Source organism: Chrysemys picta, chromosome 3 (assembly GCF_011386835.1).
Source record: "Chrysemys picta bellii isolate R12L10 chromosome 3, ASM1138683v2, whole genome shotgun sequence".
NCBI classification, from domain to species: domain Eukaryota; kingdom Metazoa; phylum Chordata; order Testudines; family Emydidae; genus Chrysemys; species Chrysemys picta.
In genome coordinates, this window is record NC_088793.1 from 200,231,658 (window position 1) to 200,246,870 (window position 15,213).

Consider the following 15,213-nt stretch of genomic DNA (forward strand, 5'->3'; position numbering starts at 1 on the left):
GATCCAGGTGATGTTTCCCTAATTTTTTTGGTGACTGTTTTGCTATGATGTAGAGACACCCCAGTTCACTATAAGACAATGGAATCTTAGATTTTGCTAAAAGGGAGGGATGAGTAGCCATTTCTCTATATTAATTTTGTTCTGTGACTCAATCAGTGCGGGCAATGAAGAACAGTGCATTAGTATCCACTGGTAAGCAAATCCATCCCTTTTTCATTTTATCTTTGTCTAATAGCACAAACAGTGGGAATCCCAAAATCTTTCCTGACTCCATGACTAATCATATATATGTTAGAGTTCAGGGGAGGGGAAGTAGGGGTGAGGGGAGAGAGAGTTTTTCTTTCACAGGAAATTTTTCAAGATTTCAAAATTTTTCCCAGCCAAATTGGCACAGAATGTCAAAAGCTTGAAAATTTGCCCAAACCAAAAATGTGAGGGAAAAAATTGGTTCCGGTCAATTGAAACATTTTGTTTTGCGTTCAACTTTTTTAATTAAAAAAATCACTATTAACCTAAATTTCTAAATGAAAAGTCATTCCAAACCAAACAAGCAGAACTTCTTGTGTCGAAAATGTCAAAGTGAGACGTTTCAACAATTTCAACACTTTTTCCCCCAAAGTTTTTCAAATCGGGAAATTTGTCAGAACTGACCCTTTCCTGCAAAAACAAAAAAGTGTTGGTTTAAACAAATCTGCATTTTTTGCCAGAAAAAGGTTTTGTTGAAAAATTACTGACCAGCTCCAATACACACACACACGTTAATGTCACTTTTGGGCTCTCCACTAAGGGCTTGTCTACACTACCTGCCGGATCGGTGGGCAGCGATTGATCCAGAGGCGGTCGATTTATCGTGTCTAGTATAGATGCGATAAATCAACTGCTGAGTGCTCTCCGGTACTCCACCAGAACGAGAAGCACAAGTGGAGTTGACAGGAGAGCATCAGCTGTCGACTTACCGCAGTGAAGATACCGCCATAAGTAGATCTAAGTACATCGACTTCAGCTATGCTATTCACGCAGCTGAAGTTGCTTATCTTAGATTGACCGCGCGTGGTAGTGTAGACAAGCCCTAAGACACACACTATGGACAACTTTTTAGACATGTGCAACCTCCAAGGAAATAACTGTGTACATTAAAACAGATGATAGAGCATATTCTCTAGCTTGTTCTCTCTTTCATTTTTGTCATGTTTACTGTCAATGGGAATTTCACATACTCCGCTGGAGTAGAACCTTACTCCAGGAGTAAGCCCATTAAAATCACTGAGGCTATTTGGGCATAAAGATACTATTGTACCTGAGTGCAGGTGGCAGAATTTGGCCAATAATTATTAAAACATTCCCCCCTCACATGCAAGGCTCCAATTCAGCGAGGTACCTAAGCATGTGCCTAACTTCAAGAAGGTGAGAAATCTCATTGAAATCAATCAGACTACTCACGTAATTGAAGTTATGCACATGTTTAAGTACCTTAAGGGCTTACACGTAGGATGACAAATTCAGTAATTACGATGATTGATGATAATGCCAGATAACAAAAATGCTAAATAATCTTGTGTCTTGACATTGTAACACTATAATAAACATTGCAACACTGTAATTACTTACGAATCCACATGGTTTTCAAAGGAAAGGAGGATCGGAAAAGGCGATGTCTTAAATGCACACTCAGCAATAGCTTCTATTACTTCCTAAAGAAATTAGGACACAGATAGGTTACAAACCCTTTATGTCTAAATGAGGTATATTTTGGTTCCTGATCTAACTTATCTATCTGTAAAGCAAACACAAAAGAACTCAGTGCCTTCCAAAACCATGCCCAGACCTTTTATTCTGAACAACCTGAAAGCTCTGGATGTACTTTTCAGTCTGATCTACAATCTGATCTCCAAACAGTTATAAACTTAAAGTGTTATCTCACTCCAGACGTGTTTTTGTGCCTCTCTGTGACTGAACCAGGAGCTTGTTGTAGAACTTTTTGCAGGTCATGATTCATTCCATGCCTAAAGTTATACCTTTCATGGATTATTTTGAATAATTAAAATAATCATGTTTTATTTGACAAGCCTGTTGTATCTTCTAACTAGCACCTTTTTCTTTTCTCGTTTGCTTCTTTTTTTTTGTAAAATCCGTAGTACTCTGATGCACAAATTTTCAGACCTCTCCTGTTTGATGTGGGAAAACCCTTCAAGGCACAATATAAAAAAGATTGTTTCATTGAGTTTTAGCATCCTAGTGTGTAATAATCTATAAAAGATATGATTCACAAATGGAACCATTTATTTGTAAAGGCTGCCTTTCAGCTTTGACTGAAGATGGCAATAGTTTATCTACTGGAGGAATCATTTTATGACACTAATTTTAGCTGTGTGCCCATTTTATCCTATATCAATGCACTTATTGTTAGAAATAATTCACATTTCTCTCTTGAAATACAAACCTGCTTCCAGATGAACGTGCATTAGCATTGAAGGCTGTTATAACCATACAGTGATAAAAAAATCATGAGTCAAGCACCAAAAATCACACAATTGAGTTCAAAATAATGAGGCTTTTTTAATCTAGTGAGAGTTCTTTTTATTTGCCTTCTGGCTTTTGAACTTTTAGAAGTCACCTTCCCAAGCTAATCTATACAACCACGAGGGTTAGAAATTAATTTTATTTTAATGAAAGCTGAGATTCCGGTGCATTCACACAACTCTAGGGCCTAGGGCTTTAAGAAAAAACAGCAGACATAGCGAGAGTTGGCAACATTGAGTGTATATCCTGAGATTTATATTTTTCATGTCTCTACAGAGACATCAAATTATATCTATACTGTATGGAGCAGATCCTCACCTGAAGTCAATGGAGCTACAACTATTTACACCAGCTGAAGAACTGACTCTACAGGTATATGACTGTATACATAGGCATACACACACACTCTCCATATAATAAATAGCAAACTTTACACACTTAACTACCTCACCGGCACTCTGACCATCTCTACCAAGATTACTTCTCATGCTCTAGCCTCTGAGGAGCTTCAAAAGCCATTTGTTTTTCCCTTTTCCCAAATATGGAATCTTCCTCCTCAGGGCCTAGCCTGGGTCAGTTCTATCTCGCAATGGGTTTCTGGTTGCATGTTTATTGGCAGAAGTAAAACTGATAAATAAATGATACACAAGTAAGCAAAGTCAGATATCTCGTGAACCATGAGAGCTAGCAACAGACACTGCATACCATTGGACAGTACAAAATAACTCCTTCTAGATGAAACTTGCTTCTAGCCTAGGTAGATCACAAAAAATACTAATGTCACCTTACATTTGTGACATTGGGTGGGATTTTTTTATTAGTGCCTATGCGACTTAGGCACATAAGTCCCATTGACAGCCAATGTGACATGTGCACCTAAGTCACAAGGATCTTTTGAAAATCCCACCCATTATGATCTACAGAAAGGTTAGTTTAGATCTTTAAGATGTAGTAGCTCTACTTTTTCTTTCCCTTTAGACTTCACCACTCTCACACACGGACCGCAAGAGCCCCTGAAAGCATAATAAAAATAATCAAGCTGCAAGCCCTCAACCCTACTGCATAGATCTCTTTCTTATTTTGTAGTAGACTCGGGCCGAGTAGCATTCTATGAAATGTTCTTTCTAAGAGATCTGAGACTCATGTCTGGGTGAAAAGGTACAGCATGTGTTACATTTTAGACACCTGCTAGGGATAGTGAGCAAAATTCTCTTCTCAGCTCCGCACAATAGTATGGATAGCAGTGGGAGCTCTGCATGTGTAGGGAAGAGCACAGTATGAAAGATAAGCACCCCATTGTGCACTTGGAAGGAGAACTTTGCTCCAGTTATGGACTAGTTCTGTATAGTCATATGAAACTACATCCTCAGCTGTCATTGCAACTCCTAAGATGGGATGAAAATACTGAACCCGGGGGAGAAAATGAAGTGGGGGGAAAGTCAGCTTGAAAGGACAAGAGCTTGGACACCCTACGGGATGGGCTGAATCTGTAGATGTGAGATTCAAACATTGGGTCAATGAAGTGATGGGCCCTTTTTGAGACACTGGGCTTTCTGCATCTTCAAATTTATACACAGATCCACTTCAGTCAGTGCAGAAATGATGCTAAGATCCATGTTTCATTGCAGCAGGAGCATGACTCACTTGAAATGATTCTCCAAAGAATAGACACAAAAAGTGCGTATATTTAGAAAGCAACTCCTGAGTTTGACAAGAGGAATATGGTTGGTTTTGCTATAAGGTCATATACCTGCAGTGGCTCCCAATCTGCAGCAGACAGAAGCCTCACAAATTGCTCTGAGTCATGAGAGGAGACAAAAAACGAATGAATGAAGTTGTCTCGAAGTGAATTCATATTACTTTTTGTCTTTACACTTCAGAAAATCTATTTATGTCAGTCAAAAACGACGGTCTGAGCAAACAGCATTGTCTGTGACAGTCACGCCAAACGCACGAACTGTTCAATGCCTTAGCACTCAACAGCCAGAGCCAATGATCGTTCAGAACTGAGTCAAACACCTCTGACGCGTTCTATCTACGGCTTTGCTCCTTCTACCTCAGCCAGCATACACTTTAGAGGCGAAAAGACAAGTGGCAAGAAATAAATACATACATGTAAAAGGGACATTTGCAGTAGGGGTGACTGAAAGGTTCTGATTATACTCAAACTTCCCTCCCACCCACTTCAGATGCCAGCAAGACGTGAACTGGATCCTGAAATCTCCTGGGCCCAATTCTTGTGTATGCTTAAAAAGAATCTGACAGATTTTGCTTTATACTCTTGTACATGGCTGAGGAGAGGTTGAGAACCACCTTATTTAATTAAGCAACGTTCAGAAACCAAACTCTACCCCCAACAGCATCAACTGTTTTCTCAACTGTGAAACGGGAAGGTTAGTGATAATAGTGTCAGGGGTTGTATTTTACAATTTCCTGTGAGTTAAATCTATCAGCATAGGGTTAGAGAAAAAGAGTGAAAAAAGCAGAGAAGCAGTGCAGTGCAAGTGAAATATAGGTACTTTGTTGTTGTGTGTCTTGTTTTTTAAGTGAATGACTATCAAGACAAGAAAACCCTTGTCCCTCACAGTGAAAGAGACACACACAAAATCTGTAGCTGTTAAAGTGGCCAAGCCTATCACCAGTAATACAAGTTTACCTCATAGAAGGATGATATTTTCCCAAATGTCGTCCGCCTATTAGTAAACCTAGAAATGTATTTCCATGGAAAAGAAGTACCTAAAGTTAACAGTAGGTATTTCTTTCAGAACTCTAAAATGCTGCCCTTACATAGCATTTTAGATAATGTACTATTACCGCTATCTAGCATTTGTGCTGGAGGCACAAAAACTGCAGATCAAATACATACTGTAGACTGAAAGTGAGAGAGCATTTTAGCCAATATACATTACTGCTGTGGACTAACATTTACGATTGATGACAAAATGCATGAAATTCAGAAGCCTAGAAATTCTCTCTCTCTCTCACACACACACACAAAGATGTTTTTGGTAATACTTGCTATATTTCAGCTCCCATCCCCAAATACCAGCTTTATCTTCATGAGACGATCAAACACATTACTGCTAACTTTTTAATCGATTATGACAAATGCTCAGGTCCCACTGACACTGTTAATGTCTCACTACCTGGATGGGCAGTCCGTTGTCACACTAGTTCTTGGAGTTTACAGTTTCGTTATTCCTTTATCTACAGTTACTATCTTGCTCTGAAGTTCTAAGCTTCAGCATTTTTGTTTCCTGCTTTCCCCACTAACCCACTGATTCCCAAGCTGTGGGTACCAGACTGTTCAGGGGAATCATGGGAATAACATCTCAAGTGTCACTGAAAGTGCCAGGGTGTTGGCAGCTTTTGAATGCCTGGAGGGGAAGAGGTCCTCTGCCACGCTGTATGCACTCCTGTCTCCTTTCTCCCTCAGGGGATGCTATACAGAAGTTCTCCCTGCAGGCCTTTCTGCAACCTTGGTGCTAATAGTCAGACCTGCAGGGGGAAAGGAACGAGTAAAGCTGCAGGCGAAGAAAAGGAGATAAAACACATGACAGTAAACTTAGCAGGGAGTTAAGAGTCTCTGCCAGACAGAGAAGAGAGGGAGAATTGGAGTTTTGCCTCCTTTTCTGTCAAAATCCTCATTCAGGCCTTCTTCTCTTGCTTGGACTCATTTTGTCATGGCTTCAGTTCCAGCTCTTCAGACTCCAGCCTATGCAGGATCCCCCTGCTCGTCTTGTCACCTGTCCTAAGAAATGTGACCACATCCCCTCTACCCTCAGACAACTCCACTGGCTCCCCATTCACCTCGAGATTCAGTTCACACTTGCCCTCCTTGTTTATAAAACCTGCCACGGACTCCATACGTGTCTGTCTGCTCTATCATCTAGCACTGGTCTCTTTTCTGTCCGAATGTGGCATCTCTCCACTCATGATCTTCTTCTTCCAGCTCTGGACTATGGGACATCCTCCCTCTATCTCTCCGTTTCAGCGACTCTCCACCTGTTTTCAACACTCATCTGAAAACAACTCTTTGTCCCTCAATTTCTCTTTCCTTCTACCTTCGCCGTATGAAGGTGTTTAACTCTGCCATGTGTTGGGACACATTTTACATGCAAGGAACGACCCCAGATAAAGTGACACTGTGTCGCCTCATTATACCTTGAAGGATATTTCCGTTGTCATGGTGAATCCATGTGTAATGACGGGCTCTTCTTCTGCTGTTCGTCCTTTCCAGCAGTCCAGCTCCACACAGCGGCAGCCTGACAAGAGCACTTGGCGATACATCTCTACTGAGGAGTTACCAGCCAGCTGTCCAGCTGCAACAACATAACAAAGACATGAAACAGGAGGGTTCATTCTGGGCTGCTGGGGTAATGATAATGAATCTACTAATAATGAGTGCTAATAACATCATTCCCCCTCTGGTGACAGGCAAGCTGTCAAAGACGTCTTAAGAGCATCAGATCTAAATGAAAATGACTTAACACAAGACAATGCCATAGCCCAGGATCTGTCTTTATTTACAATGGTGTAAATCAGGACTAACTCCATTGAAGGCAATAGAGTTACCCTAATGCAAAGCCACCAGGAGACTCGAATCAAGGCCTGCACAGACAGACAGACACACAAGTCAGAGTGCCTCATTATTATTCTCCTATCTTTTAAATGTTTTCATATTTCAAATAGCTGATAAACATGCATCTTTGACATCAGTGAGATTTTCTGTAATAATGGCAAGACTTCATAAACAAGGTTTTACAAAGTTCCTTGCTACCGTTGTTTTCAAAAGGAATTGCTAAGATCCCCAATTTAGCCTGAATTCCACATGAATAAAAAGCTCTTTTTAAAGTCTCAATTCTAAAGCACGTGTTACACTTTAAACAAGCAACACAAGATACAAAGGCTGCTCCACAACACTGGGACAGTAGACCTCTTTTTGTCGTAACACACAATACAGTGTAGTGCAAGAAAAAATCAACAGCTGTACAGTCACTCATGGATCAACAGTAGCTCCCAAATCAATACTTATCATACTAATCACCACGGTTATTTGGTTAGTTAAATTTCCTGAGGTGATGCTGCACTCTGTATTAAAAATTTAATTATATTACCTGTTTGCAATCCTGACGTATTGTAAAATTAAAAAAAAAACAACCAACAGCTTTTTCTCAAACATGGAGACTTTAGAGGAAAAAAATGTCCTCTCATTTAAATCAAATTTTTGTGTTTATGAAAAGTTCTGGGCTTCCAGCACTGGAAACCTCAATCTTTACAACAGGTTTAGCTCCAGTAATGGCAGTGCAAATATCCTGTGATGGAAGACTAAAGATAATGGAAGAATGGTCCAGTGAGCAGGATGTCAGCCTCAGACTGGGAAGACCTGGGTTTAATGCCCTGCTGTGCTACCGACTGCCTGTGTGACCTTGGGAAAGTCATTTAATCTCTTTACACATCATTGTCCAGGTTTGTAAAATGGGGACAGCACTTCCTGACCTCGTGGGGTTGTTGTGAAGATAAATACATTAAACACAATGAGGTGCTCAGATACTGTGATAACAGGGGTCATATAAGTATGTCAAAGAGATACATAATGTACCTGTCGATGAATGCACTCCTCATTCACCATTTCTGTGGTCCGCCTGTGGATAAGCTCTCTGGTGGGAGCTCAGCTCCTCGGGCAGCTCCACTCAATTTAAATGTCTACTTTCTATTTTCTCTACACGTGCATCTTATTTTAAATCCACTTTAAAAATAATAAAAAGCCCTCCTCTTTGAAAATGCTTATTTAGGGCTGGTGCCTGGGATAGAGAACCGAGGATGGGATTTTCAAAGGTGCTCAATGCTGGCCTAACTGCTACTGAAGTCTGAGAGTGTTTCTCTCATTTACATGTGTTTAATGCACTTGGTGTTTATATGAACCTGGCTCCCTTCAATTCAATTCCTCACAATTCTTTCTCCCTGCCTCACTGTTATAACCCCCATCCCCACCTCCACCCCGCATTTCACATCTCCTTTCTGTTTTCTTTAAATGTTTTCCCCTTTGATTCTGCACCATAAGTTTTCAGAAGCAGATGGATGCACACGCAGGTAATCTTGCTTGCAAACATACACTGTGCATGCAGTCACACCGTCTGTGATGCACAATTATCCATTCCCCCTGCAGAATGCCTAATTTGCACAAGCACATATTTGTTTGCGGCAGCATGCACATTTTGTGCCTGCATCTTAAGTGTCTGTTTTTGAAAACTCAGCTCTAAATGTTTGGGTCCTCTGATCTATGTTGACTGAAAAGCTGTATGTCTTTACAGCTGTTTTCCTTTATGTTGTCTTTGTTTTCCCTCAAAGCAGTCTGAATTTTGATGAATGCTACTGGATTTCTTAGGAGAATATTGTCCATCATCTACTGGTTTGCACAAAACATTTTGGACTTGTGAAATCCTTGACTGCGGAAGTCTCTAACTAAAGCATCACATGCACTGCTTGCCATATGACACTTATCCACGTTGCCCTCCTAACATGATTCAAACTCTCTTTGGAAGGATCACCGCTATGGGTGAGAGGATGTTCAGTGTCCATGACCATTCAGTCCTCAGCAAGACTGCCAACCAATGTGCAAAGACAGTATCAATTGGTTTAGTGCTTTGGATGACTAATTTTTCTAATACATGAAATAAAAGCAATATTCCAAATAATTAACGTATATTATTTATTCAAGGGATGGCACTTGATTCTGCACCTATTCCAAATAATCCCTCTCGCAGATGAATTCTAAAATGTACTAATAGAAGCAATTATGGTAATACTTTCAATAGGGTAGTCTGAGTATCATGCTACTACAGCACAATATAATACTGAAAATTGGAAGTTCCCTTTTTCAATACATGCAATATCTGCTTTAGCACCACAGTATTCTAGTTGCTACTGACTTGCATTGAAAAAGGAGGAACATAGTATTGACAAAACCTGAATTTCCCAGTAAACACAGGACCAGATCCTCAGCTGGTCTAAACTGGCATTGCACTATTAAAGTCAATTGAACTATGCGATTTATACCAGCTGAGGATTCATAGATTCCAAAGCCAGATGGGACCGTTATGCTCAGCTAGTCTGACGTCCCGTATAGCACGGGCCACAGAGCCCCCCCCAAAATAATTCCTAGAGCAGGTATTTTAGAAAAAGACACCCAGTCAAAAGCAGCCCCTCACTGTGAGCAAGATTCAAAACTGCATGGGGAAACCCCACTGATTTTGAATCCAATGTGTTAACTACTCATCCATCACGGCTGTTTTGGCTGTCAGGGGACCTAGCCTACTGTCTCCACTGCACTTACAATTACCCATTCTGCCTGCAAACAACACAATTGGCAGAAACTTTCACTCAGTGACACTAGTACGCGTGTGTGCACATATTTGCACAGCAGTAAGCTTCATATCTGACGCGTAAAACATCCAGCATCAGATCTGATATGCCCGAGTTGTCGGATTGCCAAAACCGTAACTTCAAATCTGAATTTCAATGATTTAAACCAACGAACAACTGAAGTGTCACCCAGCGTAGGACAAAAGCCTGCACTTGGGTTTAGCCTCTCTAGAGGTGGGATCAGAGCAAGTCAGGTGTGAGGCCCTGATTCATCCTTCCTGTGCAAGGCAGACTGGCTCGGGGGCAGGGGAAGAAGGTATCCTGAAGTTCAATTAAGTACTGCACAGTGCAATCCAGGGGAGAAATCCTGACTTCATTAAAGTCACTGGCAAAAATCCCATTGACTTCATTGGGGCAGGATTTCACTCTAGGTGTCTGACTATACTCGCTGGGTGTCATGGTCAGGGCCGGCGCTTCCACTTGGCGACCCTAGGCGGTCGACTAGGGCGGCAGCATTTCGCCGCCCTCTGCGGAAATTCGGCGGCAGGGGTCCTTCTGCTCCGGGTCGTCGTCGGAAATTCGACGGTGGGTCCTTCACTCGCTCCGGGACCCGCCGCCGAAGTGCCCCAAAGACCTGGAGCAGAAGGACCCCCGCCGCCGAGAACGCAGCTTCAGAGGAGGAGCTGCCGCGGATTACTGTGGAGGAGCGCTGCCTCCTAGGACGGCAAAAACCCTAGCACTGCTCCTGGTTATGGTGCATGAGTTGGTGTGCTGGTTAGTTTTCCCCAGTACATTTTTAAGGGACGAGGTGTGGAAACATGCCACAGTACATGGATAAAGAGTCCAGGAGACTAGCACAATGTGGCCATGGGGCTCAAAGTTGGCAGCCTGGATGTATTTGCCCCGGTACTCCATTCAGAACAAGGGACAGTACCAGTGTATGTAAGTGGGACTTTGCCCTCCTTAAAACAGAAGCTGGAGGACAACTCTTTAATTTTGATGCACTCTGCCCCACAGGCTTCTGAGCATTGCACTAAAGGATATGCCCAAACCTAGGACATTTCAGTTCTGGATGTTGCGATATAAATGCTGTGTGGAGGAGATGGAGTGGTTCCTGTACCTTTCTTGGTAAGAGGTGAAGTTACCAAGCTCAATGTTCCAGCTAACCTTAACCGCTTAGAGCCAGTCCTTTTTCCCTCTCCTGGGTAACTTGGATGGGCTTTTGTGGTCTTCCCATGGGGGCTTTGGAAATGGGGAAGGCAAAGAAGCACCTCCACAAAGCATGTCAGAGACTCCCCTTGGGATAACAAGCCTGGTAAATATCAATTTCTTTGTTACATTGATGAACTCATATAAGCTTGTAGCATCCAGTGGGCATAACTGGACACTGTAATATGGTGGTTCCTAGGGTTGTGTCTGGGACCAGAGATATTGGCTAGTGTCATTTGGTTGCACAATCCAAGGAGCAACTTACATGCCAGAGGCTGTGCGTGAACAGCCCAGGAGTGGGGATTCTCACAGCAGAGCAGGGTAAGGTTGGCTCGCAGAGTTGAGGATTGGAGTAACCTAGCAGATCACCGGGCCAGATAACACCAGGGGAATGTCACACAGCGATGGGCGGGGGCCAAGCCTGCTGTAGAGTGGCCCCTGCTACCCTATTGCCTGGTCCCAGAAGCTCAACAAGTGTTCAGCGGCAGTAGGTAAGATGGTGACTGGAGAGGAAAATTAGCTTAGTGCTGCTACATAACACAGCAATCTCAGAATAGCCACTGTCCCGTCTCATCCTCCTCTTCCTCAACAGCACATTGTTGTCTCTTGAAATTGTGAAACTAGAGCATCATGGTGTTAGGTTTTTGTTATTGTTTTTTTGTTTGTTTTTTTTGCCCACCTGTAATTTCCTTCCCACCCCTGAACCCCCTGGTAACCCACAAGCTGGGAAGATCTATTCTGCTTGGAAAAGTTGGCAAGATCCTGTGCAAGGAGGGAGGTGGGCTCAGGGGTGGGGTGGGAAGGATTTAGGGAAGTGTTGAAGGTTGAAAATAAGCAATGCAGGTTGTGGACTCAGGATTTGAAGCAGAAAAGCAGATGGGTGGTGCAGGCAAGGAATATTGTTGCAATAAAGAAGAAGAGAATGAACTTGTACCTCAGGAGGTCATCTAGTCCAACCCACTGCTCAAAGCAGGACCAGCCCCGACTAAATCATCCCAGCCAGGACTTTGTCAAGCCGGGCCTTAAAAACCTCTAAGGACGGAGATTCCACCATCTCCCTAGGTAACCCAGATGCTCAGTGGCCTAGGAGCACAGCTGAAGGAGGTGAAGCAGGGTTGGGAGTTAGTTGGGTAGACTTTGCAGTCTATACACACACACTCAACCCAAAACTGATGAGCTCTGCATCCTGCATTTGTCTTTCCTCTTAAAAGGCAAAAAGGCAGATGGCAAAATACATTTTAAAGGTTAAATAAGTGTGTGAAAACGATTGTGATAGATAACAATCATTATTGCTTGGCGTCCAGTGCTGCAAGGAAAGCTGCAGCAGTGTCACTCCCCATTGTGACAACAGCAATAACCTCAGGCAACTCTGGAAAGAAATCAGTCACAAAACAGGACTGGCAATTAATGTCTGAAGGATATTTTTTTTTAAAATCAGTGATGAGAGAAATATTTTTCCCCCAAAGAGGAGATTTCTTTAAACCAGGTTCGAATTAATAGAAATTACTTCTTTCCTGATAGATTTTACCTTTGTTCTTAACTGTTGCATTTCCTTAAGGGGGTGGGGGAGAAAGCAATAGCGCTTCTAAATAAATAATCAGGACTCGATGTACTGCCAAGTGTTTCTACTAAAGGCTAGAAAAATGGTCATTACAATTAAAAATAAAGTCAGACTGTGCACATGTTTCTCTTCGTGTTGGAACAGTGTTTCTTTGGGGATGCCTTTTTCTTAGCTTAAAAACTAACAAAAGGATTGATAATTAGTAGGGCAATAACTGTAACCATAATAAAGATGGATTGCTAGGCTGAATGGTTTCCCTACTTCCTTAATAATGATTACATGATTGGTTGCTATTGCCATTTGCACTGCTCAAATGAGTACACAGATGTTCCTGAAGCTTTTGTTCCCAACTTCCCAAGCCTTTAACCCCTTCAACATTCAACAAATAAGATAACAATCCAGTAGCATTTGTTTACATGTTAAACTGAACGAAGTGTTTGCTGAACGAATGCAAACAGCAACACGACTGTATCGGGTCTAGCTTGAAAATAAAATTTATGGCTGTCAGCTTTTGTAATGAAGCTATAAAATCTAATTATTAAGTCCCATTCCAGGCCAGTTGTCTCAGATTTACTGAGCACAACGAACCCACAAAGAAATGGGGCACACATTTTGTATCACAAAAGTTAAAGCACTCAGCATGATATTGTATTTTTTCTGGTTTAAATTATGACAACTTTTTTTCACTTGTTCTGTAACAGTATTTTAATTATACTGATCCACAAATGATATGTTAAATAGCACTGAGGACTACATTTGAGTCAATAGTGTAACATTGTTGCAAAAAAGCAAACATTATATTTTAGCAGCAGGAGTGTTTTAAGCAAGACACAAGAAGGAATACTTCTGCTTTATTCCACACTGATTAGGCCTCAACTGGAGTATTGTGTCTAGTTCTGGTTGCCACCGGATATGGATGAATTGGAGAGAGTCCAGAGAAGAGCAACAAAAATGATTAAAGGTCTAGAAAAGGTCTAGAAAAGCTCTGAGGGAAGATTGAAAAAATTGGGTTTGTTTAGTCTGGAGAAGAGAAGACTGAGAGGGGACACGATAACAGTTTTCAAGTACATAAAAGGTTGTTACAAGGAGGAGGGAGAAAAATTGTTCTCTTTAACCTCTGAGGATAGAACAAGAAGCAATGGGCTTAAATTGCAGCAAGGGCAGTTTAGGTTGGATATTAGGGAAAACTTCCTAACTGTCGGGGTGGTTAAGCACTGGAATAAATTGCCTAGAGAGGTTGTGGAATCTCCATCATTGGAGATTTGTGAGAGCAAGTTAGACAAACACTTGTCAGGGATGGTCTATAGTACTTAGTTCTGCTTTGAGCGCTGGAGTCTGGACTAGAAGACCTCTTGAGGTCCCTTCCAGTCCTACAATTCTATAATTTCCAAGAGTAGCTTCTGAAACTATCCCAAAATGCATGTCAAGTAACCTGCTGGTGCAATTTGGTAGGAATTCTTTTCGAATTTGGTCTGACAAATTCATAAAAGGCAAGGCAAGTTTGAAACACAATTGGTAACTCACTCCTTCGTGCTGTGATATGAAGGTGTGTACTGTAAGATTATTTACTGTCCTGAGACATTTACGATATCTAAGCAGAAATTTGGATTTCTGCCAAAGTTTCATCCTTGATTCTGTATTTCCTGGCTTCTGTTAGTTGTTAGGTTTCACTGTAGCAGCCGTGTTAGTCTGTATCCGCAAAAAGAACAGGAGTACTTGTGGCACCTTAGAGACTAACAAATTTATTAGAGCATAAGCTTTCGATGCATCCGAAGAAGTGGGCTGTAGTCCACAAAAGCTTATGCTCTAATAAATTTGTTAGTCTCTAAGGTGCCACAAGTACTCCTGTTCTTTTTGTTAGTTGTTAGTTAGTTGTCCATTCTGTTGGTTGCTTTTAAGTTAGACCTTTAGGGCTTCATCATGTTCTGAGCTGCACCTATGTAAATCTAGAGTAACTCCACTGAAATCAAGGGCAGGACTGCATATTTATCCTGCCATAAATGAGAGCAGAATTTGGCTCTGTACTGCCTCTCCCACTTATGAGCCTATCCACTAATGTAAGAGACTTGCCACATCTCTACAGCTCCTTGGACAACAGCCTTACTATTGAAGTGACAGTTTCCATGGATCAGGAATTCTTTGTAACACTGCAACATTCTAACTAAATAGATTCTTCTGTATATCAGTAGGGCCCAGACCACATTACAGACAATGGGCCTGCAAAATATCACCATAAAAACAAAGCTGCTTTTGTATTGAGCATGCTTGAATTCTTCTCAAGATCATACATTTCTGTATATTAGAATCATAACTTTGAAGGAGCCAGGCTGATGGGTTTTTTTATCCAATTTGCAGAAACAAAGCTGAGCAGAGCATGACAAGTTTTAGGCTAAAACACAATTTACAGCCAAGGTATAAAACTCTGCAATATGGGGGTCTAATGGAAATACTGACAGTTCATTAATTATACAATAGCGGGAGTAGGTGCTGCAGGAAGTACTATAACAGATCCAAGTTAACAACCACTTGCCCTGTTTAGATTGGGCTTCTACATGGAA

At 41.6% G+C, this 15,213-nt stretch overlaps 1 protein-coding gene across 3 annotated transcripts in view; it reads right to left on the minus strand.

Moving 5' to 3' along the window:
- Positions 1–15,213, minus strand: part of PLCB1 (phospholipase C beta 1) — a 623,222-nt gene that overhangs the window by 168,070 nt on the left and 439,939 nt on the right. For all 3 annotated transcript variants that reach the window (XM_065589796.1, XM_065589798.1, XM_065589797.1), the window contains 2 exons: positions 6,685–6,842; positions 1,609–1,691 (listed from right to left, as the gene is read on the minus strand). In XM_065589796.1, coding sequence (XP_065445868.1) covers positions 1,609–1,691; positions 6,685–6,842 — 241 coding nt within the window. The remainder of the gene's footprint in view (positions 1–1,608; positions 1,692–6,684; positions 6,843–15,213) is intronic.